We start from the raw sequence: 25,950 nt of genomic DNA, 5'->3' as shown, positions 1-25,950 counted from the left end.
GAAACTACCATCTTATTGGTCCAGCCGTGCGTCCGTCTCCTCGTTAAACCAATCAGAACCTCCCTTCTTACCGGAGGGCTTGGGGACAACGGAAAGAACCCGGAGCCGGCCGCGCGTGGGAGGGCGGGGCCGTTGGTGATTGACAGCCATGTCCTCCAATACGCGGCGCCATCAGTCCTGCCCAACCTGGCTGCGGGGCTAGAAAAGAGCGCCGGTGCCGGTGATTCGAGATGAGTGCTCGCCTCCCAGCAGCGGAGCGGCGGCTGCTGGCGGTGTCCGGGCAGGTGAGTGGCTCCGTTGTAGCGTGTTGCAGTTGGGAGAGTTTCTTTTCTTGTTTCTTTTTTGAGTGGCGTGGCGTTGTATCGTGAGAAGGCCGGCTGGCTCCTATCCTGCCCGGCTCTGGCGCCTGGTGGGAGTGGGATGCCCGCTCCGCCCGCTCCGCCTGCTCCTCGGGCGGCGAGCCTCTGGGATCCCCCGGCTCTCAGCTGCCCCTCTCTCAGATCGCCTCCCTCAGCAACAGGGGGTGGTGTCGGCTGGAGGATGCACCGATAGTAGAGTGCTGATGGCTTTCAGGAATGTTGAAGGGCTCTCTGGGCTCTCAGGGCTGTGGCAGTGGTCTTGGCTAGTAGCTCCCCTGGAAGGAAGGCAGCGGGGCTTCGCTCTGTATGTAGGTGGCGGCAGACCTGACCCTGAAAGTGTAAGTTAACCAGGGGAAGCGGGGGAAAAAGCCATGGAAGGCCAAGAGGTCTCATAAGTAGTGATCTCTGTAGCCAATTACAGGTTCAGGGGAGCACTAAAAACACCCCCCACACACACACACCACCACCACCACAACCTCCACCACGTCCAAAAAGTGTAATTCCTTTTGCTCTAGGGGATAGGAGCCAGCATTTCACTACAGTAGGTCAGAAGAAAAGCAAAATTGTAATTAGCTTTACTATTAGGCTTTGCAGGATGACCCCCCTGCAAAGGAATTATAGTTTGTGAACTAACAGAATTCAGACTCCAGAAGGAAATAAAAAACAAACTGATACATTTCGTCAGCAGGTACTAACGTTTTTTTTTTTTTTTGTTTTTTGTTGTTTGTTTTTTTTTTTTTTTTTTTATAATGGAAGCAGAAGCCATATGAATTTGTCTCTAAAACTGTCCCCCCTGAATCCAGAAACTAGGTTTTTACCCATTTTCCTGTTGCTATAGCACCTCACACACTGTAGATACTCCCAGGATAGTGCTGGAATTTTAAAAGGCATACTTCCAACAAATAGCATAACTAAAGAACAGTGAATTAGAAGCCATGACACTGGCTTTAGTTCAGAAGTTGTTACTATTTGAGTGATCTTAAATCATTTCAGCACTGACTTTTGATTTTTCCAATTTCTGAGGCCCATACCCTCATTAAAGTCTACTTAAAAATAAAAATGATTAGACAAATTTTCACTACTAAGTCCACAAGGAAAATCTCACAGCATTGAGTTCTATATAAAGTCTATCAAATAAAAGTGCCCAGCCTCAAGGATGTGTTCTTTTGTGCCCATATTTAAATGGAACCAAGCAAAGCATATCATTGTAAAAAAAGAAAGAAAAAAGAAAAAAAATTAAAGGAGAGTATAGAAGTACAATGTAGCAAAAAAGTCATCTTTAATCTCTTTACTGTGAGGTAACCACTATTAGTGTTTGGATTGTTTGTTTTTTAGTTTCTCTTCCTCTTTACCTTTTATGTTTTGTTGAAATTATTAGGGTTGCTTCACTTTAAGTAGTGATTGATATAATCCAAATTCATCATCCATGAATCCAACTTTATGTGTCTAGAAAACAGAGGACACAAAAAATACTTGCACTGGTGGCATCTTGGGCATTCTTGGATTGAAATCAAGTGTGAAGTGATATTTATATGGAGAAGCAGAACAAAAGGTAGTGGTATCTGGGCATGGTGCCATGGTCCTCCAATGGAGGGATTTAGGAGGTTGAGGCAAGAGAATTGCTGCAAAACTGAGGCCAGCCTGGGCTACATAGTGAGACCCTGGATCAACAGGTATCGCTCATAAAACCCTCTCAGTAGGAAATATGGCGATACAGCACTTTATAGACTATAAATTTGACACTGGCCTCTTTACTAGCACATTTGGGTTGCAGAATCTCACGGTAGTCGGTATGCTTCTAGGATGGCGTCATTCATTCCACATTCTCTTTCACCCACATTGGATGGCAGTTTTCTTTCTTTTGTTTAAGCGTCTCCTCTAACCTTCCTTCTTGCTACGTTATTCTAGATTTTTGAGTATATTCATACCGCCAGCCCAGGAGAATCACACTGATGGTCCTTTTTAGTTGGTTGGAGACATTGGTAGTCTTTCTCCTTGTCCTCAGATAGAGCACGCTCATCTTCCATAAAGTTAAATCCCTCGTGCAGTGAGAAGTAAAGGTTGCTGAAAGCGTCACAGGAAGGGTTTGAACTAAGGAAAACCTCAGAGAATTCTGAGGTGGTTTGGGATATTTAATTTTTTTTCTAGTTTGTTTTAGGATTCTACCGGCTGGCTTTCTTTTTTTTTTTTAATTTAAAAAATTTATTTTTTCATTTTACATATCAACCCCAATTCCCCTTCTCCCCCCCCCCACCTCCCACCTTCCCACCCCCCATCCACTCTTCAGAGGGGGTAAGGCCTACCTTGGGGCTATTTAATTCTCAAAGGTAAGCTTTGGATAGAAGTGGTTCTGGTCCCATGTCCCTTATTTGATATTACATGACATATTGCTGCCGTTTTGAACCTGGAAGAAAGTAAAAGTTTAGGTTCTGTTTCACACTGTTGATGTCTCCATCTTTTCATGAGTTATGCTACAAGAGTCTTAAGTGTACATTACTTTTCACACACTTGAGGGAAGGAGGAAGCAAAGTCCTAGCAGTGTTAATTTGTAAACAGAAGAGGGAAAGAATATGCAAAGTTATGCGGCTTAATGATGAACAGGAGTAGGAAGCAGTAGCAAGATGGGCATGCTGCAAATGTTGACATACTTAGAGGTTCTGAGATAAGAAGTAACTTTAGTAAACTTGTTTACACGCCCATCAGTCGCCTCTCAGCCCTGTTTCTGCCTTGGCAAATGAATACTAATTTTGAAGCATAGCTTCACGGTGGCATTTATAGTGAAAAAAAAAAAAACCTTTGGTTTTATAATATAGATGGAATGTATACACACACACACACACACACACACACACACATATATATATATTTCTACATATACTATAATGAAAGGTCTTAGAAAGTTATAACTAACCCACGAAAGTACTCTTCAAATCACCTGTTTGACTCTGTTGCTAAGACAGCTGCATAGCACCTGCTTCTGAACAAATAGACATTCACTTTAGTATAAAACTCTGCAAGATATGTTCTGTAGAGGTTAACAGGTGAATCATTTTCCCATAGTTCCCCCTTGAACCTCTTCCTAAATAATGAATTAAGCACAAACTGGGTATTCAGACTGACTTCGGTGTGCTTAGTGTTTTATTCTTTGAGGAAAAAAAAAAAAAAACTGTGAATGGGATTCCATTACCTGAGGTACTTTGCATTTCTGGCCAAGAGTGAAAGGCTGGTGATTTTTGTTGTTTGTTTGTTTGTTTTGTTTCTTCAAAACAAAGTGCCACTAAAAGCCAGCTATTTTATAGTGTTGGGACTGTCCTCTGTGATGGGATACTTGGTTAAGGCCAGAAATACTAGTGTGAAGAACACATCCAAGTGTGGGGTCTAGCTAGGCAGGGATTTCCAGACCAAAGCCTTCTGGCCCATTATTTTTCTTTAGATCACAGATATAAATGGGTGTGCTTGTTTTTTGGGTTTTTTTTTTTTGGATTTTAAATTGATAAAAATTAACCTAGTAATAAAAAATATAACATGAAAATTATATGAAATTCTAATTTTGATGCCATCATCAGATTATATCACATTTACTAACTTATGCATTGCATATAGATACTTTCAGTCACCGAGACAGAATTATACAATTGTACTTAGTTCTGACAGAGATCTTATAGTCTACAAAACCAAAAAACTGCACTGTTTAGATTTTTACAGGGAATATTACCAAGATCTTAGCATCTTAGCTAAATTATAGTTTCTTACTCTTTTTTATTCCTTCTTTATTCTTCTTTTTCTTATTCTTCTTTATTCCTTTTAACAGCCATCTTCCTGGTCCAGGCTGTCATTCTATGTTACCAGGGTGACTGCAAAACCCCCCACAACTAATATTTGTACTTGTCTGTGAGTGTAAATGCTGCTTGGTCCTCAAATGCATGCTATTAAACCTTTTAATGATGTCTCAATATTTCTAGCACAGTCTGCATTCTTTGGCACAAGGTCTTCCTGGAGCCAGTTTTATCTTTCTAGATTAGTCTCCGCCTACTTCCTGATTATGCCCTATACAGAGTGGCCATATAATTTTCCAAATAGGTGTGAAGGAGGCCTAATGAAGGAGCTTAGTAACCTGTGAGATTAAGATATCCTTTATTAGATAAACACAAGCCGAACGCTAGCCAGAGCGTGCCAGGGGCAGCAAGCCAGGGAGGCCAGAGAGAAGGGGCTCCCATGTGCCTTGTTTGTCCCTTTAAACCCTATCTCGAGTCATTCTGACCTCACCTTGACCACACCCATTAGGGCGTGGTTAGGCACACCTGTAGCCAGCTTCTAGCAGGTGTGGCTTACACTGTCCCATACAGGGGCCTTAATAATAAATAATAATAATAATACTTATGTGGGGAAGGAAAAAAGCGCAAAGCAGTACCATTTGAGGCAAATCAGGATGAACAGTGCCTACTTACAACTCCAGCCATATTGAATGGGCCTACTGTTCTCTCTGTTCACCTCTTCCTGATTGTTGCCATCGGCTAGAACTCTGTTCCTTTTTTATGTCAATCTGAATTTAAGTGTCTTTCCAAATCCACCTCAAATAATGCCATGTCCATGAAGAGAGAGATAATCTCTCCCTACTCTTCCTCTCTATGAATGAAAAGCTTCTCATGGTGTGAGCTGCTTTCACTTTTAGTGGCACACAAGCATGTACACCTTCCCACACTGGTGTTTTTGAAGACACAATCTCTGCTGGAGCCCTGTTCCTCACAGGATTATCATTGTGCTGTGCCCAAATTGTATTTCTGCACATTCGGAAACCCAAGAAGTGGATAGGTCTGGGAAGGCTCACAAAGATGGGCTTTCAGCATATCAGTCATTCATTTATCATGGTGAAAATAGTGAGAAAAAAATTGGGCTGTCAAGGTTTGTGGTCAGAGCCTTGAGTTCCAGTATCAGTGTAGCAGAATGGCTCAGGGTGTGAAGGTGTCCTTGGGCCACTGAGGCTGAATTTCTGCCATGTACAACCCATGTTACTTTAGGCAAGTTTTTCCTTTCAGTTCTGCATCTGTAAAATGGGCATAATAGAAATTACTGCATAAAGCATGGCCGAAGGTTGCAATATGCAGTTTGGATTAATTGCTGTGGTTAAGGTCACCACCACTGCCATCATCATAGCATAGGTGGAGGTAGGATAAAACAAAAATCTGAGGCCAGGGTGTAAAAGTAGGAGAGCTGGAGGAAATGCAGGACCAAATGCTAGGGTGAGGACTGAGGGTCCACTGAGGACGTGATGGGTATAGGAGAGTCAGAGTAGCATGGGACCTGAGAGAAGACGGTCTCCATGTAGAAGTGACTAATCCTAGTCTTTTGAGAAGTTGCTTCAGCGGAGTAGAGAAGGCACACCTTCTTTGAGGACTAAGGGAATAATGTCTAGGACAGGGGAGGTGGCGTATCCTGTACAAAGATGAAGACCTGAGCTTAGGTCCCCAGTGTTTATGTAAAAAACTAGGCTTGGTGGTACATGTCTGTAATCCAAGCATGTTACCTGGGGAGGCTAAGAGAGGAGGATCCCTGAGGCTTCCTGGCCAGCTCATCTTGGTGAGATCCAGGTTTAACATGAACTCATGTCCCAATAATAATAATAATAATAATAATAATAATAATAATAATAACAACAACAACATCAATAATGTGGAAAACACCTGGCCAGCAACTTCTGACCTATACACACACACACACACACACACGCACGCACGCACGCATGCACGCACGTGCATACATAAGTAAAGTGTGTATACATGCCATACCCACATGTACCCATAAATCATAAGAAGGAAATGTCTAGACAGAAGGAAAAACAGTGGGGAGAAAGAAATGTCTAGACAGAAGGAAAAACAGTGGGGAGAAAGGAAGGGAAGATGAGTGAGAGTCATGTAACATTGGTTTAATAAACTCTCTTCAAGCAGACTATACTCTTAAAAGGAAGAAGCTGGAGAGATGGCTCAGTCGTTAAGAACACTGTCTGCTCATCCAGACGACCTGGGTTCAATTTCCAGCACCTACATGGTGGCTCACACTTGTCTGTCCAGTCCAGAGGACCTGACTCCCTTTGTGGCTTCTATGGGCACCAGGCATACTGCATGTGGTGTACAGACAAGACATCCAGACAGAACACCCACACACATTTAATAAATAATAAGAGGAAGAAACTCCAGGAAATAATAACCCAGTAGCCTATGCAGCCATTTTTGATAGTAAACTAATTGAGAATTAGCATCTAAGTTCAGTGTCAGTCACTGGCTGAGGGACAAAAAGAGCACCCTTGAGAACCAACTGCAGGGTGGTGGGCTTTACCCCAAACAAAAACAATAAAAACGAAGGTTTTATTGAGGTTCTAAAGGAATGGGTTTTAATTTGGGATGAGAGGGATTTATTCTTCATTACAACGGTAGCTCTTCATTAGTTGCAGTGACTGCCTGGTGTGTCGAGGCTTAGCAGTGATGAGCTACACTTTCCTCTGTATTCACGTGATTCAGTACATTTTCTGAAATGGGTGCGTAGATCTGAAGAGAAAGTTGTGACTAGAGATGCCTCTGTAAAGTGAAATCCACGGAGCCTGGATTCCCAAACTGAGACTACAGCACAGACAGACAGACACACGCACGCACACACACATGCACATGTACACACACACAGAGCCCTGTGGTGAGGAAGAAAGAAAGAACACGGGTTATAGGAAAGCCCCATCTTTCCATAAGAGTTGTCTCCAGACGAGTACCTACTGCAAAACATTTGATATAGGCCAGCTTCAACAAATACTGACAGAGAGGTATCTTAAAGGTTGCCACCTCAACAGTGCCTCTGCACACTTTGGGCAGCTAGTTCAATAGGAAATTAGTAAAAGGAAGTTGAATTTACCTGAGATAGATGGTCTAGTTTGCTACTTCATCCTTTGCTTACCTCCAATAGGTCAGTGTGAAGGAAAGTGTGTGTTTGTAGTTTTGTGGCTGTAGTATAGTTCTGCTCCACTATATATATTTTCAGTGAAAAGGATGTCAGGATTGTTTGTTAAAAAAACAAAGCAGTTGGAGCAGATTAAGATACTGGGAAGCTCAGTGGCAGGTATCTGGGTACTGATAATGCCATCGCTACTCATTTGGTTCCCTTGATATAATTTGTAATCCAGAACTGATTGAGAAATGCTTTTGCTTATAGAATTTGTCCACCATGCCTGTCTTGGTTTCCTTTCATCACTGTGATAAAATACTCCGACAGAAGCAGCTTGAAGGAAAAAGGGTTTATTTAGCTCACAATTTCAGGTTATGGTCCATAATTTCAGGATAATCAAGGCAGCAGGAGTGGGAAGCAGCTAGTCACATCTTACCCACCGTCAAGCGCAGAGCAGTGCAATAATGCATCCATGCTAGGGTTGTGCTGCCTCCCTCTGCTTTTCTACAGTCCTGGATCTCAATCAGGGAATGCCCCCACCCTCAGTCACATGGTCAAGATCATCTCCACAGGCATGCTCAGAGGCCATCTCCTAAGAAATTCTAGATTGTCAACAGTTAACACCAAGAGGATGGCCTTCTTCATTTGAAGGGAAAATTCCTTCACTAACCTTTTAGCCTGGAGGCTTTGTGCTTGATGTGCCAAATTAAGGGCCAGAGGAGAGGATTGTCTGCTTCTCATTTCTTACCCACAAAACAAAACACATAATTTACAAGGTTGAGTATGGTTTTCACTAGGCACGAAGCTTCTATTACTTGGCTGATGGAGGCTTTTCAAAGCAGGAATATAAAAATATTGGAGAGATGGGTCAGCATTTGAGAGCATTGGCTGCTCTTCTAGAAGACCTGGTTTGATTCTCAGCACCTACATGGTGGCTAACAACCATCTGTAACTCTAGTTCCAGGGGATCTGCCATCCTCTTCTTGCACAGACATGTGTGCTGATGAAACATTCACACGCACACAGACACACACACACACACACATGCACATACACACACACACACACACACACACACACACACACACTCTTGTGTACCACACCCATCCACATGAGTTCATTGCTTGGACTTTCCCAGGTGAAGATCCTTGAAGCTGGAGCTTCATCAATGTGATTATCCCCTGGGCCTGAAGAGTCAGCTGGCTCAGGTGACTTTCATCCTCTTCTCTCTTTTGCCACCTTGGTGCCCCTCTGTGGCTGAGAAGGTCTCCCTGCAGTTGCTCTGCCTTGTGAGGTGCTTGTACCTGAGCCTTCGTTCCTCTAGACACTGGGTGCGTCCCTCCTCCAATTACACTAAAGCCTCAAACTGAATGCTCAGCAAGAAAGATATCTTAATTCTAATTCTTGTAGCCTTTCGGCTGCTTACAGACTACCTCAGTCACCGCCACCACCCCTTATTCCTAAAGCCTTATTTTATTGAAGCTTTTCCCCCTTGGAATCTCCAGGAATTACTAAAAAAGAGTACAATCTAGACACAGGTTCCAGTAACCCCTGTCGCTGGTTGTTATATAACTGTGGGTGAATCACAGCTCAAGCAAGACAGAAAATCTCCAGCTACTGGAAGTTGCCCAGAATGGCAGAAGCCAGGCCCTGGTGTTCATACAATCTTTGCTCCCCAGTGTGGAAAAAACAGTGGGGTGGAGATGGAAGTGCCAAGTGAGCAATGTGTGTCTGTGGTGACCTACTCCTGTCCACAGTATGAGAGTCAGACTGATGCAGCCAGATCTAGAAGAACCAAGGGACGGAGTAGGCCCATAGATCTTCGGGGGTAGTAGCAACAGCAGAAGGAAGTGTGGAATTGCTTTAGGGTTGCTTTACTAGATTATCCTCACAATTTGTGGCTGATGTGAGTAGAATTTCTGCAGGGGTGGGGGCGGGAGGCCGGGGGAGGAGGCAAGGCCCTCTTATCGGCGTGGTTCCCTGTACTCCCACAGACCTGTTTCTGTTAATCTGTTCCTGCAGGCAGCATCTCTCAGCTGCTTACATTTGATAACTTGTTTTGCATCCGGATTTATTCCTGCCAACAGCAGGTAAAAAATTACCTCAGTGAGTACTACATTTGCTCTGTTTGAGTATTGAATGAACCAGAGTGTCTCCCCAGACCTTAGATCTGTGAGCCTGTAGTATCAAAGAACTGGTTGCCACCTACCCGTCAGAGAGAATGTATGGCATAGCATGTATGAGATAACGTGCTTTATTATGTCCATAATAAGGTAAAACTGGAAAAACCCTGACAACTCAAAAGGAGAAGGATGCTTTCGGTGTAGAGTCGACTGCTAGGAGCTTGGCACTCCCAGCTGCCAATCATTCTTTTTGAGATCTGTAATTCATCTCTTTTGTCGTCTCCTTAATAAGCATAAACTGCCTATTTGTTGGGTAGAAACACACCATTAGAATGGAGTGTTGCCATTTTATGTCATACAATTAACATACTATCTGGCCATCAGAAAATTCAAGTCAGCAGCCTTGTCTGTAATTATCTGAAGAGTGCCTGTTCACGCCACAGTGTATGAACACCAGATGTTTGACGTCAAAACTGTTCAAAGGAATTTCAGTTTATCTTAGAAATTGGCTGTTGTATAATTGTTCTCCATTTCTGGGTAGTCATTTGAATAATGAATGTAATTTGTATTTTTTTCTCTTCTCTTTCTAGATATACTGCAGTTCTTGAGCACTACCCCATTGAGCACACTTGGGAAGTTCAGCCACCACCAGCATGTCCAAGCACAAACTTATTATACTGAGACATGGAGAGGGCGACTGGAATAAGCAGAACCGATTTTGTAGCTGGGTGGACCAGAAACTTAACAGTGATGGACTGCAGGAAGCTCGGAACTGTGGGAAGCAACTCAAAGCCCTCAACTTTGAGTTTGATCTAGTCTTCACATCCATTCTCAACCGGTCCATTCACACAGCCTGGCTGATCCTGGAAGAGCTGGGGCAGGAATGGGTTCCCGTGGAGAGCTCCTGGCGTCTCAATGAGCGTCACTATGGAGCCTTGATTGGCCTTAACAGGGAGAAAATGGCTCTGAATCATGGTGAAGAGCAGGTGAGGCTCTGGAGGAGAAGCTACAACGTGACCCCGCCTCCTATTGAGGAGTCCCATCCCTACTTCCATGAGATCTACGATGACCGGAGGTATAAAGTGTGTGACGTATCACTGGATCAGCTGCCACGTTCCGAAAGCTTGAAAGATGTTCTGGAAAGACTTCTTCCCTACTGGAAGGAAAGGATTGCCCCTGAAATACTGAAGGGCAAAACCATTCTGATATCTGCTCACGGGAATAGCAGTAGAGCCCTCCTGAAACACCTAGAAGGTACTGGCTTTCTGTCTTGCTTTAGAGCTTGCTAAGGCTTGTAGTTGGGTCTTCCTCTAGAAATTGAGAGCACTCTCCTCTCTTCATGCCCCTTGCCACTTCATGTTTTAAAAACCACTGTCCTATAACCTAAAACTCCCGTCGTTTTTGGTGGTCATCATGGCTGAGGCAGAGTCAGTCACGTGGGGGGTTCACTGTGACAGAGTTGTGGGTTGCACCCTGGGAGTTTGAGAATCAAGAGGCACAGGTGAGCTGCTGTTTTGGGGCCTCTGCACTTTGACAAGCTCTGATTTGAAGGGTCACATGGCTTCTGCTGTAAAATGAAAAGAGGCTAAGAATTGAAAATAAATTTGAGTCCTTTAAGTAAATTATCTAGAATTCAGTTTTGTCTATTTTCCTCCAATTTCAAACAATTGTGCTGTGTTTTCAGACCTGGATTTCCTGAGCAGTTCTTTTGTTCCAGTTTCTCAGACTAGGCTTAGTCACTGCCAATGAGAATGTGAGAGTGAGGGAAATGAAAGAGTTGGTTTATTTGCATATTTCTGCTAAGAGCTTGGAGAGGATCAGGAGTCTCAGTCTATTTCAATCACTTGATCTTGTATTCTAAACAAGAACTCTTGAGGACTCTGGGCTCACCATTCTGGGATGCCAGTGACCGAGGCTCACTCTTGCTGCCCCTTCACTAATCACCACAGCTGTTCTTTTGATTGTTTTGTACCACGTCTTCCCCGCCTCGTCACTGTGCTGGTCGTGAATCTCTTGCTTCACCATTCCTCCATAAAAGCTGTGGATCGGAGTGGTTGAAGCTTTGTGTGAAAGGAGATAGGTTACTGATCCCAAAGGGATGTGATCTTTGAGATTTTCATATGAACATTTTACCATAGTTTTAGTGTCATTATCTAGACCCAGGTTATTACTTGAATACCTGACATCCACTTGTCATGCAGAGTCTATAATCTATAGGCCTTATCAGCTGTTACAGAGTTTATTGGATAAACACAGTGGTCATGTTTTTGTGATATATCTTATTTATTCAAATATATAAAGGATTCTATTATTGCTCAGGAAAATTAAAATGTGATTAAATTATATGTAACTGCCATTAACAGATTATAAATATTTATTGTTTAAGGAGTTGAGGATTCAGTTAGAACAGCAAATTGAAATTTAAAATTCCAATATTTCCGACAGAACTTATATTCTATAAATTTTGATCGTTTTGTGATCAGGCTCCAAAGAAAATGCCACCGTCTCCATCAGAGTGTTCTTTTTCCTTAGCTAGTGATCCCTTTTTTAGAAAAAGTTTCCTGCTGTTTAGTACCATTTACTCTTTACCTGTCTACAAGGTTAGGTCTACAAAGACATTTCTTTCCCCTAGATGTTCCCTGTCCCACTAGCACACTGGTAATTTACTGGTTGTTAAGGATCTCTGCAATGGTGGTGAGAGAGGCCATCACCGTGGCAGAGGTGAAGGGAAAACACCTATGGAAGATGAGGTTGAGCATTAGAAGACTTGTCTGCAATTAAGGGAAATTTTTAATGTATTAATGATTTATTGAAAAATTACCTAATCAGATGGTATAGTGGCTTTGGGAAACAATTTTGCAGCTTCCTAAAGGGATTCAGTATACCCTGAGCATGACCGGCTGCCCCACCCCTGTACGCTTTGTTAGTGAACTAATGCAGCTGTAAAGATAGTGCCCAGAGTTGGACACTTAAAACAACAGAAGTTCATTTTATGAGTCGAGAATTCCTAAGTTCTAAGGCATGGGTGGGGTCTTCCTCTGTGTCCAGGCTCTTCATCTTCAAGATGCTGGTGATTGCTGCCAGCATTTGATATTCCCTGGGCTTGTAGACCATCATTTCTGTCTTCTTCCCATGTGTTCTTCCTGTGGGGGTAGGGGTCCTTGTCTGTCCCGCGCGCGCGCTGTATGTTCTCGCCGGCAAGAAATACACGCAGGACACTCGGATCCTTCTGCAGACAAGCTTTAATGCATCTTGAGAGTTGGGAGAGCATAAGCTTACCAGAGCGGAGACTCTGAACCAAGAATCCCGTTCCTTAATAAAGGCTGGCAAGCAGCCGCCTGGGACGTGTTACCCTATGAATGGCTTCAGCTCCTCAGGCCAAATGAGCCACAGGATAGGCAGAGATCAAAGGAATGGAGATTACCCAGCGCCTGTGAAGTAATTTACATTTTGGTGTCTTCAGGCACCATTATTGTAATGGAGAATGCAGGAAACGGCCCCCTACACTTGTCCATATTTCTTCAATACTATTGAGTTAGTGGCTACCCCAGTGACCTCATTTTAACTTGATTATTTCTGTTGAAGACCTAATTTTCAAATAAGGCTACATCCTGAGGTCCTGGAGGTTGAGTCTTCAATATATCTTTTTCCGGGGATACAGTTCAACCCATATCAACTCCCAAGAGAAAAGAAAATTTCCACACTAAACTTGTACATAGACTTTCATAGCCGCATAGTCATAACAGCCAAAAAGTAGATAAACTCAAATGTCCAACTATAGGCAAATTAAATGTTTTACAGCCACACTGTAGTATATTTCTTTTTGTCAGTAAAAATGAATTAACTACTGTGTGAACTATAACAGATGAATATTGAGATCATTACACTATGAGAAAGCTAGTCACAAAGGATTAACAGTGTAGAATTCTTTATAAACCATCCAGAGTTGGGGGCTGGAGAGATGGCTTAGTGGTTAAGAGGTCCTCTTCCAGGGGACCCAAGTTCATCTCCCAGCACCCATGTAACATGTAACTCCAGATTGAAGGGATCTGACACCCTCTTTTGGTTTCTGAGGGCACTGACACGTAAGTGGCATTTACTCTTGCAGGCATACATAATACACATAAATAAAAATGAATCTGTAAAAATATGTTCAGAATAGGCACAAGTCTAGAGACAGAACATAGACTACAATGCACACTGACAGAACAGGGGATGATGCCTGGAATGTGAGGGTGATTGAGAGTAACTCGGTATGATTATAATGATGGCTACACAACTTGTCAGTGTTTCAAAAGCTATTGAAATGTACACTTTAAATGGCTTGAATGTAAATTATATTTTATTTATTTATTTATTTTGTTTTTTTGAGACAGGGTTTTTCTGTGTAGCTTTGGAGCCTATCCTGGCACTCGCTCTGTAGACCAGGCTGGCCTCGAACTCGCAGAGATCCACCTGCCTCTGCCTCCCGAGTGCTGGGATTAAAGGCGTGCACCACCAATGCCCGGCTTGAATTATATTTTATTAATTCTATAAAAATTAGTGAAATTAAAAATATAAAGGTTATGTTACTGTTCAGGTTAGTGAAGGATGGTTTAGGGCAAGTATATGGAAGTGATATGCATAGATAATGATTATAAAATAAGAAAGGCAAAAACTTAAGCTTTACTGCGACCGAAAAGGACTTCCTGGGCTTTCTGAGAAGTGAGCAAGCTTTAGGTCATTGACTGCTCCCAGCACTTCTGAAAGCCTTCCTAAAAGCTGTGTATATGAGACTCGGTGGTCTTTCAGAGGTTAATAAGTGAAATGATCTTGTTATAACTTCAAAGGAAGGAAATGTTTTTTTATTTTTTGGTACTTGATTTAAGGCAGTGGAATTGGAATGGGAAGAAAAGACTTACGTAGGAAGTGTGCGCACATGAGACAAGGCAGAGGCCTGGAAGATGTCTGCAGGAAAAGGAAATGGGTACAAAGGAGCTAGAGAATAGAAATGGTAGTTTTGGTGCAGGGGAGAATGACAGTTTGCCTTTGGGGAGAAATGGTACAAAAGCCAGGAGATGTAGGTAGACTTAGTCCATAACCCAGGAAACAGCACAGTGGGTATGCTGGTTGAAATCTGACCCCAGGAAATAGAGGGACCTTTGGCTTTGGTTCTTGCCCATCTTGTGAGAACACCCCCCACCTTTTTGGCTTGTGGTATTCCCTGTTAGGGTTCATAGAGAGCTTGTGGTAGCTCCTTTTGGATCCACTTAGGATTCACGGAGTTCTTGAGTGTTCCCCATCCCTTCTGGCTGTGGACTGCCTACCTAACATGGAGGAAGTTATTTCATGTATGTGGAACAGGCTGGGTTGGAGTTTAGGATTATTTCATAAAGTAGTTATCTATTGTTTTGGGAGTGCTCCAAATGCTTTTCCATTGTTTTCTCTTGTAACATGGAAATTAAGATCCAAGTGCCCTCACAACTTCTTAACTGTGAGTCAGAAACCCTTATGGAACTGAATCACGACAGGATTCTGCAACAATGTGAGGTTGTGGAAATCTAGCAACACTGAAAGGTTCCTGAGAGCACAACAATAATAAAACTAATTCAGACCCAAATGCATAATGACTCCGAGGTGTTGCATTTTGTGGCTTCACACAGCCTTGGTTTTGAACACACAGGGAAGGATTAAGCACCAATATCTTCCCAGGATGTGAAGAAATGGTATCCTGAAGAGCAGTGTCTTCCGTATCACCTCTCTCAGTTTGATGAGATTTCAGCATCTTTAAGTCCTTGTCGACATGTCCACTCACTGACACAGGAACCCCAACGTTATCTATTGTCTTGTAAGTCAGGTCTTCAGAAGGTTACTGTTGTTCTTTCGCTTCAGTTACGGGCAGGCAATGGAACATAATGCCTGGGTTCCAACAGTTATAGTTATAGAGCTTCATGTGCTACTTAATAAGTTCTTAACTAAAATATTTCACTGACTCTAGATGCTAGCTTTTTTTCAAAAAAAAAAAAATGAATCTCCACTAGTGTAGGAGGGACATCTCTGCTCTCTGATAGGAACCGACACTAGGAGTATGTATGTTTATTATGGGAATTTACCACATTGCCAATTTACATTACCTTAGTTACTTGTCCCACAAAACTCATTTCTGACGTATAGTAGTCATTGTGATATAATTACTACCACCTTTTACTTTTAGAATTGCCCAAGCTCAAACAATAAATTATAAAGTCATCTTACTTTATGGAGTTATTCCTAATATTAGACTTAACAACTAATCTGAAACCATTAGAATTGATTGTCTTTGAAGTGCCTACTCTCTGTAAACACAAAAGTTGCCAAATTGCTTACACTGATTTTTTTTAAAGGTAGAAATGCTTGTTGTAGATTCATCTGATTCCAATTCATAGGTATTAATATTTATATAAAAATTCCCCCTATAAAATTGGGTCTTACAAGGAACTGGGAAAACTTCTCATATTGTCTTTAAACTGCCTGACAAACATAAAGCTTGTTACTGACTATAAAACTACTTTCTTAATTGTTTAAGAACTGACCCAGAAATGGGAATAGTGGTGACTGCAGTTAGACAAGTAGTTATAATATTGTCTGTAGAAGTCCGTTCACACCGTGGCTGCTGATTCTTAGGCCGCTGCTTTGCTTCTCATGTTTTGGAACTGTGATGTTACTGCAGTCCCATCCCAACTGTGCTTAGAAGACAGGTCCCAGGGAAGTGGCCCAGGAAGCCTCAGGTGACGTGGCCGTGACGGCCATAATCTTCCCTCAGAGTTGTCAACTCTGCCCCAAATCCAAGTTGCTCAGTTTCTACGCAGGATTTTTTTCATTTTAAATTTTTTACTGAAAGATACCTCTTATCTTGAATATTCTTTATTGAGAACATCGTAGTGTAAGCATCGGGAGTCCAGAGCAACCCTTGCAGGTGAACCCTTTTTAAAAAAGTAATTTACTGCCATTGGTTACTGCCATTGTGGCTCTGTGGTCTGTGAATGGCACTCCCTGGCACAGCTGTACAAAGAGGCCTTTTGGGAGCTTATGCCTCCTGCCAGTCATAGTCCTAGACATTTTACATAGATATCTTGTTTCATGTAGAAACCGGAATGTGGCTTTTAGCTCCCTGGAAAGCAGTAGCTCAGTACTAGGTTTTATTCTGTAGTTTACTGTCTCCATATCATTTTTTGTTTGTTTGTTTCATGGGATCAGTCACTAATCAGTAAGTTACTCTACTTAACTGCTTCAATTAAAACAAGCAAGCTTTTCACACCCTAGTACCATGGATGAATCCATTACATCATGCTAAGGAAAGAAACTTGCCTGAGAATGCTTATACAGCTATATGCAAAACTTAACAGAGCTGTATCGTAAACACTTAGGGTAAATGTAGTGAAATTGCCTCAGAAAAGACCCACTTTATTCAGGGTGCTCAGTGAACTGCCCTTAATTGGGACCTTACTTTTTGTTCCATAGAGTAATTATCTGAATGTGATTGTCAGTAGAATTAGGTGAAGGTTGCTTACACCTCCTTGTGCCTTTGAAAACTCACCTTTTCCAGTCTTCTGGACTTTGAGGCACTGACTTTTAGGTGTCTAAGCCAGCAGCAGCAGCACGGGGTACCCTTTACAGCCCTTATATGTAACTTTACAGAAGTTACATATAAAATGCCGGAAGAGTTTGCTTACATTTTTATTTTTATGCTGCTGGGGATTGAACCCAGGACCTCACACCTGCCAGGCAAGCGCCCTGCCACTGAGCTACTTACTCCCTAGCCCAACCATCTATTTTGTTAGTCTTGCTGATGTTACTTATATAGATTGTGAACCCTTCTAATAATGGCTCTTCTGTCACAGACCTATGACCCTTATCTGCCACTATATTCTATAGCATTCGTCTGTTCCCCCCACATACACACAGACCCCACTTCCTACAATAGCTAGTCTAGGAATAGTTTTATGAACCTCTTGGAGCCAACACATGTGGGTGATGCAGTTGACGACAAATGTTATTGATTGGAGGTTAGCGAACATTCTTACCTAAGGATGGCAAGCTTTAGGAACCGTGTGGCAACATCTATGACGGGCTTCCTGCCTGATGAGTCTGGCCTATGCCCTGCCAAGTGACTTGTAGACTGTATGTAACCTTGAGGTCACTTTACTTTTACCCTGAGAGTGTTTAATACTTTCAGAAGACCCACAAGGCACGGGACGTCATAGAGTAAGAAAACTCCTCCAGGATTTACTTTACTGGCTTGGGGAAACATAAACAATTACCTACACATTGCCCATAAGCCGAGTTAAAGCAGGCCCCACCCCTGACTGGCTCAGATACTCTTCTCCATAAGAGGCAAGGAAACTTCCAACAGGCTGCAGGACTAAGAAAGAGCATCCCGTTCCGCACAGTTCCAGACAGGCGTGTGTTTCTTTTTCTTGTGGTTGGCATAGTCACTTCCTGTTTGTTTCCTGCCGGTCCACACTGAAGGAAAAGCCGGGTACCAAACTGAGTGCTAGATGTGGTCTGCACCTTTCCAGAGGAAGTAGACTGTTTAGTCTGGGTTTAAGAACAGGATCAGGCAGGCTCTAGTCTGGGATAAGAAAGAGTGGCAGGCAAGAAATTTGTGTAAGACTTGGACTTTGTCCCTAGAGAACTGTGTGCAGCTGCACACACAGCAGGGCCGAGAAACGGGGACATGAAATCAGAGAAACGGGAGGAAAGGTCAGCCGTAGCCAGCTGCCGATAGCCACCGAAGTGTGCGTCACCTCTGGCATTTAGTGGGATATTTTCAGAATCATGAGTTCAAGCCCTCTTTCTTGGGAGACAAGTAGTTGCTTAGTGGTAGAGTTGATCTTTCTTTTATGCAAACCTACAAAACTGTAGTAACCTCTGTTTTTAAATATTGTAAGATTTTAACTATAAAATTTAAAGGTAAATAAATTTCTTTTGCCTTATTTTAGGATAACAGCTGTCATCCTGTCATTGGGTTACAGTATTTAATACCCTGTTTTCTTTGGTTCCCCCAATCTGTCTTTAAATTGTATGTTATGTGAAATTAATATTTTTAAGGACATAAAATTAGATGTAGTTGTTGGTTCCCTGTAAGGTACAGGGTCCCTCCTCTGATCCTTTATTGATAACAGAAGAATACAGAATTCTTACCACACAGGTCCAGCAGGAGACTGGGTGGGAAACGGGTAGAATCTGTCTCACAGTTGAAAGAGTTGACTGTAGCTGGGTTGTGTGTGTGTGTGTGTGTGTGTGTGTGTGTGTGTGTGTGTGTGTGTGTGTGTGTGTGTGTGTTAAATCCCAAAATATGGGCTTTCCTTTTGTCCTGTAACAAGCCCTTCTATGTCCCCCATGAATGCTTCTTCTCCAGTTTCATTTCCTTCTGTTAAAAGATTTGTAGGCAATTTAGAGAAAAGCCAAAGAACACCCAGAACACATTTAACTTGGGCTTGATTAACCCTGGGTATAAACAACTTTTTGTTCCAGGCTAAGAACTGGCTAACTGCCCCCAGCTTGCCCGTCCCCCCCATCCCTTTTCTTGTTCAGTTCATAATAAAAACAGTCCAGTCTTTAATCAGGACTTCAATAGTAAAGACTAGACTTAACTTGAAAGCCAAGAAAGTTAGAATTCATTCAATTCAACTGTATGCCTAGGGCCAGTGATCCAAGTCCTGCTCTTGGCCAGGGGCTGGAGTACACATGAATGAGCGACACACAAGGCCATGCCCGCTGTGGATCTTATGTGTTCCTTCTAATGTTTAAGTAATTTCACCAAAAATGCACGTCCAACAGGACCTTCCTTGGAGTACTCTGATGCAAAAGCTTTACGCTGCAGCATCATTAACCTTTGTTTCTTATAACCTTCAGTCCCATGTAAAAAGTACAGTCATAGTAAATCCACTGTGATACAGTTGATGTAATTGATAGACGGTATGTCTAAATAGTTTCTGCATCCTAGCAGGCAGCCCCTGAAAGTGCTGCGCTCAGATGGGCAGACATGGACTGTGTTCTTGCAGTGAGGCACAGTCTGGAGAGCTGGACTCACAGACGAACAGATAGAGCAGAGTTCTCACAGAACTCCTGGCAGAAGCCAGACTTGTTCAAGCACTTCTCCCAGAAGGTAGGGAGTGGAGCCTTGCAGTCAGAGTTCCCATCAGCTACAGTGACTTAGAAGGGGTGCGTGCAGGTGCAGAATTGACATCCTGAAGTTACTCCTGTGTGCAGAATGTAAGTTTGTTTAAAATTTCCACTTTTGGTATGGATTTACTCCCTTCATTTCTCCTAAACTGTTAGTTCTTATTTGACATACTTTACTCATTTCAACTAGTTGCAGTGATGGTGTAGTTGGTATTGTTGAGGTGATGGTGGGGGTATTGTTGAGGTTTTGTATGGGTGGGGGTATTGTTGAGGTTTTGTATGGTTGGGGGTATTGTTGAGGTTTTGTATGGGTGGGGGTATTGTTGAGGTTTTGTATGGGTGGGGGTATTGTAGAGGTTTTGTATGGGTGGGGGTATTGTAGAGGTACTGTTGAGGTGATGTGTAGGTATTGTAGAGGTATTGTTGAGGTGATGTGTAGGTATATTTTGGTGCTTGCCTGGCTGTAATCACAGCCCTCCAGAAGCTGGAGTAGAAATCTCAACTTCAAGGCAAGCCTGTGCTACTTTCTTAAATGCTAAAGACACCAAGTATATAACATGAAGTGATGGCTCCAGGAGTGTGATGGAAAGAAGGTAGATAGAGAGTAAGGACTTGGTGCCTTTTCCAGTAAAACATTCTTGGACTCTATTAAACGTGAGCTAGAGATTGGGTGTGTAGCTCAGTTGGTGTAGTACTTGGCTAGAGTGTGACTGGGTGTGGTGGTGTGCAGGCTTGTAGTCACAGCACTTGGGAGGTGGAAACAGGAGAATCAGAAATTGAGTCATCCTCAGCTATACGGTGAGGTCAAGACCAGCCCAGGCTACATGAGACCTTGTAATTAAAAAATAATTGACTAAATAAAAACTTAAAAAGAAAAATCAAACCTTGAGCTAGTTACCAAATAGGGGATGTAATATCTGGCTACATATTTGAACTTCTGTTTGCTGTCCCAGTGAGTGAATCTTTGATAGTATAATTTAAGGTGTCTTTTGTGCTAGTTTAGTTTGTTTTCATGCAGTGCAGCTGCACTGTTCTAGCTTCAGGAACTCTGTTTACTGAGCTTTCTTGGGAAGACGCATTTAGTTTATGCCAAGTTTTAGTAACAAGTAATGGCTTCCCTGTGGTTTTTCTTAATTTGCTATTTTAAAATATCAGCTGTTTAAGTCTCATTGGCTGATTATTAACCAGTCTAAGTATTTTAAGTATTTGTAAGTAATTAGTTTACTATGTGAATGGGTTGAGGAGTTATTAAAATACAATGTTAACTTCATTGGAAACACTTCATTTTTCTTAAAGCTTTGTTTTTGTTAGTGACATACTATAGTCTAGGGGCCTTTGTTTAGTGGACTCACACAAAAATGAGTCATTAACTACTTAAGCTCTGGCCAAGGACTCAGCCTGCTGGATCCAGTTGCATCTAAGTCATACCATTTAGTCCCATGTGGTGTGCTCTAGCTACCCGCTGAAAACCTAGAACTCGTTTGTAAGATCACAAAAGTGACCTCTAAACCTGGCCCATGTGCTCCTTGTGTTTAGCTCTTTTAAGCTCAGGCAAACCTGTTCTTCCCCTTTTCCAGTGACAACACTGGGACTGATGTCCAGGTAGTACCGAGCCTTTCATCAGAGCAAAGCAAAACCCAAAACATTCTCTGTTGGAAACAACAGTGAACAAGGCGGATGACCAGGGTTTAAGTACTAAGTATAAGAACAGTTCTTTTTTATAGCCTTAATAGTCTTGTGATGTGAACAGGCTCATTTAGTCTTTAGGGATCTGCTTGGTATTTTTAACAGCTTTACTGAGCTATAATCCACATGTAACTGAGTGTTATAGTGCTTTTCATGTATAACTGTCCTTAAGTAACTATAGAGGACTGGTTCCAGACAACCATGCAGTTACCAAAATCTGTAGGTAGATGTTCAGGTCCCTAACGTAAGTAAGATGACATGGTACTTGTGTACACTGTCCCTCACTCCTCAGTGGCATTGTGACACCTAGAACTGTGTGAATGGTTGTTCTACTCTGATGTTTAGGGAATGACAAGGGGGGAGGTTTAGATCCTTTGGTACAGAATCATTTGTTTCCAAATATTTGCCATCTGTGGCTGATTGAATCCATGTGTGAGAATCCAGTGGACACGAAGGGCTGACTGTGTCACAATCATCAATTCAGCAACATAATTAGTTTTAGAAGGAAAGAGTAGGGACAACATTGATCAAGGGGTACTAAGTACAGTTGTAGCAGTGTAAGTTCTGTGGTATTGTTGCATGGTAGAACAACTGTTATGTTTTTGTTTAAATTAGATATAAAGAAAAAGAGGAGGAGGAAGGTGCAAGATGAGACATGTTAACTAGTTTATTATATGGCCCGGCAGAGTAGGGAGACTAAGAGAGAAGAGAAACAGAGTTAATGGCTGACAGCCATGGCCGGTCGCCATAGAGAGGCAGAGAGATCACATAGGTGGGAGAAGAGCAGAAGAGCAGAGCGAAGAAGAAACAGAGAGAGCCTAAGAAGGAAGAGGAACATGGCTAATGGCTGACTGCCATGGCCGGTAGCCATAGAGAGGCAGAGAGAAGAGACAGAGAGAAGAGCAGAAGCAGAGAGAGAGCGAAGCAGGGAAGTTGGAACTTTTAAAGGGAAGACTGCGCATGCACACTGAGGTTCCATGTATGCCCAGAGTCCTCACGCAGGCCGTAATGCATGGCGGGTGACGTGGTGATGATGTAGCATGTTTTCCTGTGCGTGCCCTTACTGTTGTCAGGGGGCGGGGTCTGTCTCTTAAAGAGGTAGAGTGGATCAGCATTAAAGCTTGAACCTTTCAACAACAGTAGCTGTTATATTCTAGATCGCTCAGAAAATTAAAAGAAAGGGTTTTAAATGTTTTCACTGTAAGAAATAATGTAAGGCAGTCAGTATGTTTAACTTGATTTAAATGTAGATATATACTTTTCGTTTTCCAGCCTTGGGCATCAGTTAATCCACTTTGTGTAATTATGGATTTGTCTGCGCTGAACATTATCTTTTAATGGATTTCTACAAGTAGTCTTTTGTGACCACTTAAAAAAAACAAAAACAAAAACAAAAAAAAACTATTGTTTGGAACCGAACCCAAGGCCATGGGTTCCATGCAGACACTACTAAAAGCTATATTCCCACTATCATGTTTGCAAGGCTTATCCATATTGTAGCATATATCAGTACTTAGATCACATATTGGCTCATTGGTTGATGGTTGCTTTGGCTCTTCACAATAGTGCTGCTATGAGGTGTTATATATAACTTTTGATATGGACATAAGCAGTATTTCTCTGCAAATGCCTGAGGATTTTCCAAACTGTTCCAAAGAGGCTACAGCCTTCTGACATCCTGACTTTATACTGTGTTAAAATTCTCTGCCTTTGTGAAAACGCTTATTTATATATGACTTTTTCTGTAGTCATCTCATTGACCCAGACTGGTAGCTCCTTGTGGCTTGGATTTGCATTTCCAGGAAGACTTAAGGATGCTAGCCATCTTCTCCAGGGCTTTGTGACAGTCTATGTTTGGAGAAATGTCGGATATTTTGCCTGTTATTTCATTATGTTGTTCTTGTTTTATGTTTTTTTATGACGATCTTACTTTTATAAGTGATTTTTTTTTTTTTTTTGGTAGTGCTGAGGCTTGAGTCCCGGGTCTAGTGCATTGTAGGTGAGCACTGCCTCTGGACTTAGGCCCCAGGCCCCAGGAATATGGGTGTTGAGGGAGGCCAGAGGTGTTGGAGTTACTGGTGATTGTGCGTGCCCACTTCTGCCATTCCGACTCCTGTAGACAAAGGTGAATTACATTCAAGAATTAAAGGTGACCTGTCCGATACACATGCCCTCCTTCCTTAGCAGTAGAAGATAGAGGCCTTGTTTGAGGCGTTCTCTAGAGTTCTTTCCTGATCCCTCTTGGCTGTGCTTCCTGGCTCTCTCTGAGAGAAGTCCTGTTTCACTAGGTTTAGCCCAAACTCATAAGTACTGGAAAACCAACCACATTCTAATCAAGTGTGAATTAAATTCCATGCTTAATGAAAGAAAAGCCCTTATCTTAAGACTAGCATTCAGACGGTTTTGTTTTCTGCCAGTTTTAGATAAGAAACAGCCAGGAACAAGTTGCTCCAGAAGGGACATACAATTCTCAGACATAGCACTGTCTAAGCTTTGTTTTCTGTTGTTTCTTGGTGTTCTAGAACCGTAGGTGGGACCCCCTTGTGTTTTTTGGCATGGCTTTAGGCACGTAGTTATTATGGGACAAGTTCAGTGTGCACTCAGACGTTAAGGTAGTATTTCTCCAGGTTCGTCTGTTGACCCTGTTTCTTCTCTCCTGCCCACAGGTATCTCAGACGACGATATTATCAACATCACTCTTCCTACCGGAGTGCCAATTCTGCTGGAGTTGGACGAGAACCTGCGTGCTGTTGGATCTCACCAGTTCCTGGGTGACCAGGAGGCCATCCAGGCAGCCATTAAGAAAGTGGATGACCAAGGAAAAGTGAAACAAGGCAAAAAATAAAACCCAGTGTGGCCAGGAATCATGGCAGGAGTGGCATTCAGTGTGTTACTTAGTGTGTTTCTCCTTTCCCCGTTGTCCCCATTTTCCTCAAGACTAGGCTGTGTGGTAGAGTTTGTGTAGATAACTAGGTAATTTATCATGGCCCAGATGTGACCTTAAGATGCTGAAGAACTTTTGGCTTAAGCCTGTGTTAACTTTTCTGCTACTCCTGTTTGAAGTAAGTTCACAGTCGGGTTTGATCAAGACTGTTTTATGAGTTTTGGAGACAGGAGAGTAACAAGTGGAGATAAAATGGATTATCACTTAACAAGTCATTGCTGAGTTACCACTGACAGGCACTGTCCCAGTGAGCAGCTCACCTTTTTATTTAGTAATTCTGAGATGAGTGAAGACTACTAGGTAGTACTGTGGTAGCTTAGACCAGAGGCCCATCAAATGGGATCGTCACAGACCGGGTCCTAGGGAAGATAACCAATTTTCACAATAGCGCAAGGTGCTTTAATTTCCCCCTCGTCCAGCGCTGCCCTGTTTGCCATCAGTGGAGGTGGTCTTCAGCCACTGGAACGACCAGCATATGCACAGCTGGGGCTGTTTATATTCTTTGTTTCATTTTTAGTTTTTGAACTTCAATCTTTGGGTTAACAGTTAGTTTAAAATAAAGTTTTGTGACTGCAAACAATGTGCAAAGTGTCTCAATATGTGATAAAATTTAGGACGTCCTCTGAACCTGCCCTTGGCACTGTCTCCTTTAACAACACTCCCAAGGGCTGCATTATTTCAACACAGGCCACTCCTGAGCTGAAGGCCGGATGGGGATGGAAGTTAAGGTGCATGTGATTTTAGTCACCTCATCAGGGTGATGGGTATATGGGAGTGTCTCACGTATATTTGCTGTTCCTCAACTAAGTACAACAGATAGGGGGTGTCCTAGCCTAGGTGGCTGTGAACAGGAGTGATCACTGGTCATCCCCAGTGTGCCTCTTGTCCACGGTGTGTTTATGTGCCATGTGTGAGGCACCATTTCCCTAAGCTGTTGCCTCACTGGATACAGGGCGTGGGCATTTCAGTCATGGTCATGTACACATTTTGCAGTCATGGTAGTTATCATAGATTAAATTGCTTGTATCCATTTTATATTAAAATTTGTCTTTGACAGAAACCAATCTGAAATTCTTCCTGCTGCTTGGTATCCACTTTGGTTTTTTGGTTTTTTGATTCAATATCTTTAGGGGTTGGCAGAAAAGATGGCTGAAGTGATGAACAAGACATTTGGAATCTTGGAGACTTCTGTAGGGGATTTTTGTCAACGCTTTCTAATATTTACTGTTTTGAGATTTGAATGAAATATATGTGAACAGAAAAGATAAAATCACTTTTAACAAGTGCAATGCTTCAACCTCAGGATGAGCTAGTAAAGCTGCTCTCTTTGCCTTGTTAGCTTGTACCTGGGATTTCTGGAAGGGGGCTTAACTGCATCCTAATCTTGGCCTCTTTCTGAAACCGTGGCAAAAGTGAGCAATTTTTCTTCTCCTAAAGCAAAAGAAGGCGTCCTTCTGTAAATGTGGTCCCTGGAGTATGTTGTTGTGAGTTCCCTGGGGACCAGCTTGACAGGTCTCCTTTGCTGTGTCCAGTGTGGTAAGATGAGGCAAAAACCAGAGCAGCAGCAGCTCCGTGTGTCCGAGGAGTCATGTATCCAAGACAGCTGCCGACAGGACTTTTCAAAGGAACTCTGTTCAAGAGAATGAAGGGTTTGCAGTAAGAGTAATGCTGCCGCTGAGATAGCAGCACCCCCTGGACATGGTGTTTGCTATTGCGTGTTGCCATGGCAACAGTGTACAAGAAAACTAGTGTGGTCTGTTTCCAG

The 25,950-nt window shown here is 42.5% G+C and overlaps 1 protein-coding gene across 1 annotated transcript; it reads left to right on the top strand.

The window, feature by feature from the left end:
• The first annotated feature begins 135 nt into the window (after positions 1–135).
• Bpgm (bisphosphoglycerate mutase) lies at positions 136–25,249 on the top strand. Its single transcript, XM_027391423.2, has 3 exons — positions 136–284; positions 10,000–10,663; positions 23,908–25,249. The coding sequence occupies exons 2-3, from the start codon at positions 10,063–10,065 to the stop codon at positions 24,084–24,086; spliced, it is 780 nt and encodes a 259-aa protein (XP_027247224.1). The 5' UTR covers positions 136–284; positions 10,000–10,062; the 3' UTR covers positions 24,087–25,249.
• Positions 25,250–25,950: the final 701 nt, after the last annotated feature.

This window comes from Cricetulus griseus (assembly GCF_003668045.3).
Source record: "Cricetulus griseus strain 17A/GY chromosome 1 unlocalized genomic scaffold, alternate assembly CriGri-PICRH-1.0 chr1_0, whole genome shotgun sequence".
In the NCBI taxonomy this organism is placed as follows: Eukaryota; Metazoa; Chordata; class Mammalia; order Rodentia; family Cricetidae; genus Cricetulus; species Cricetulus griseus.
This window is presented reverse-complemented; position numbering and strand designations above follow the sequence as displayed.

Excerpts from the sequence above, each read along its gene's own strand:
- Bpgm (XM_027391423.2), top strand. The coding sequence starts at position 10,063 with ATGTCCAAGCACAAACTTATTATACTGAGACATGGAGAGGGCGACTGG. Across the intron at positions 10,664-23,907 it reads CCTCCTGAAACACCTAGAAG|GTATCTCAGACGACGATATT; the intron begins GTACTGGCTTTC and ends TCCTGCCCACAG.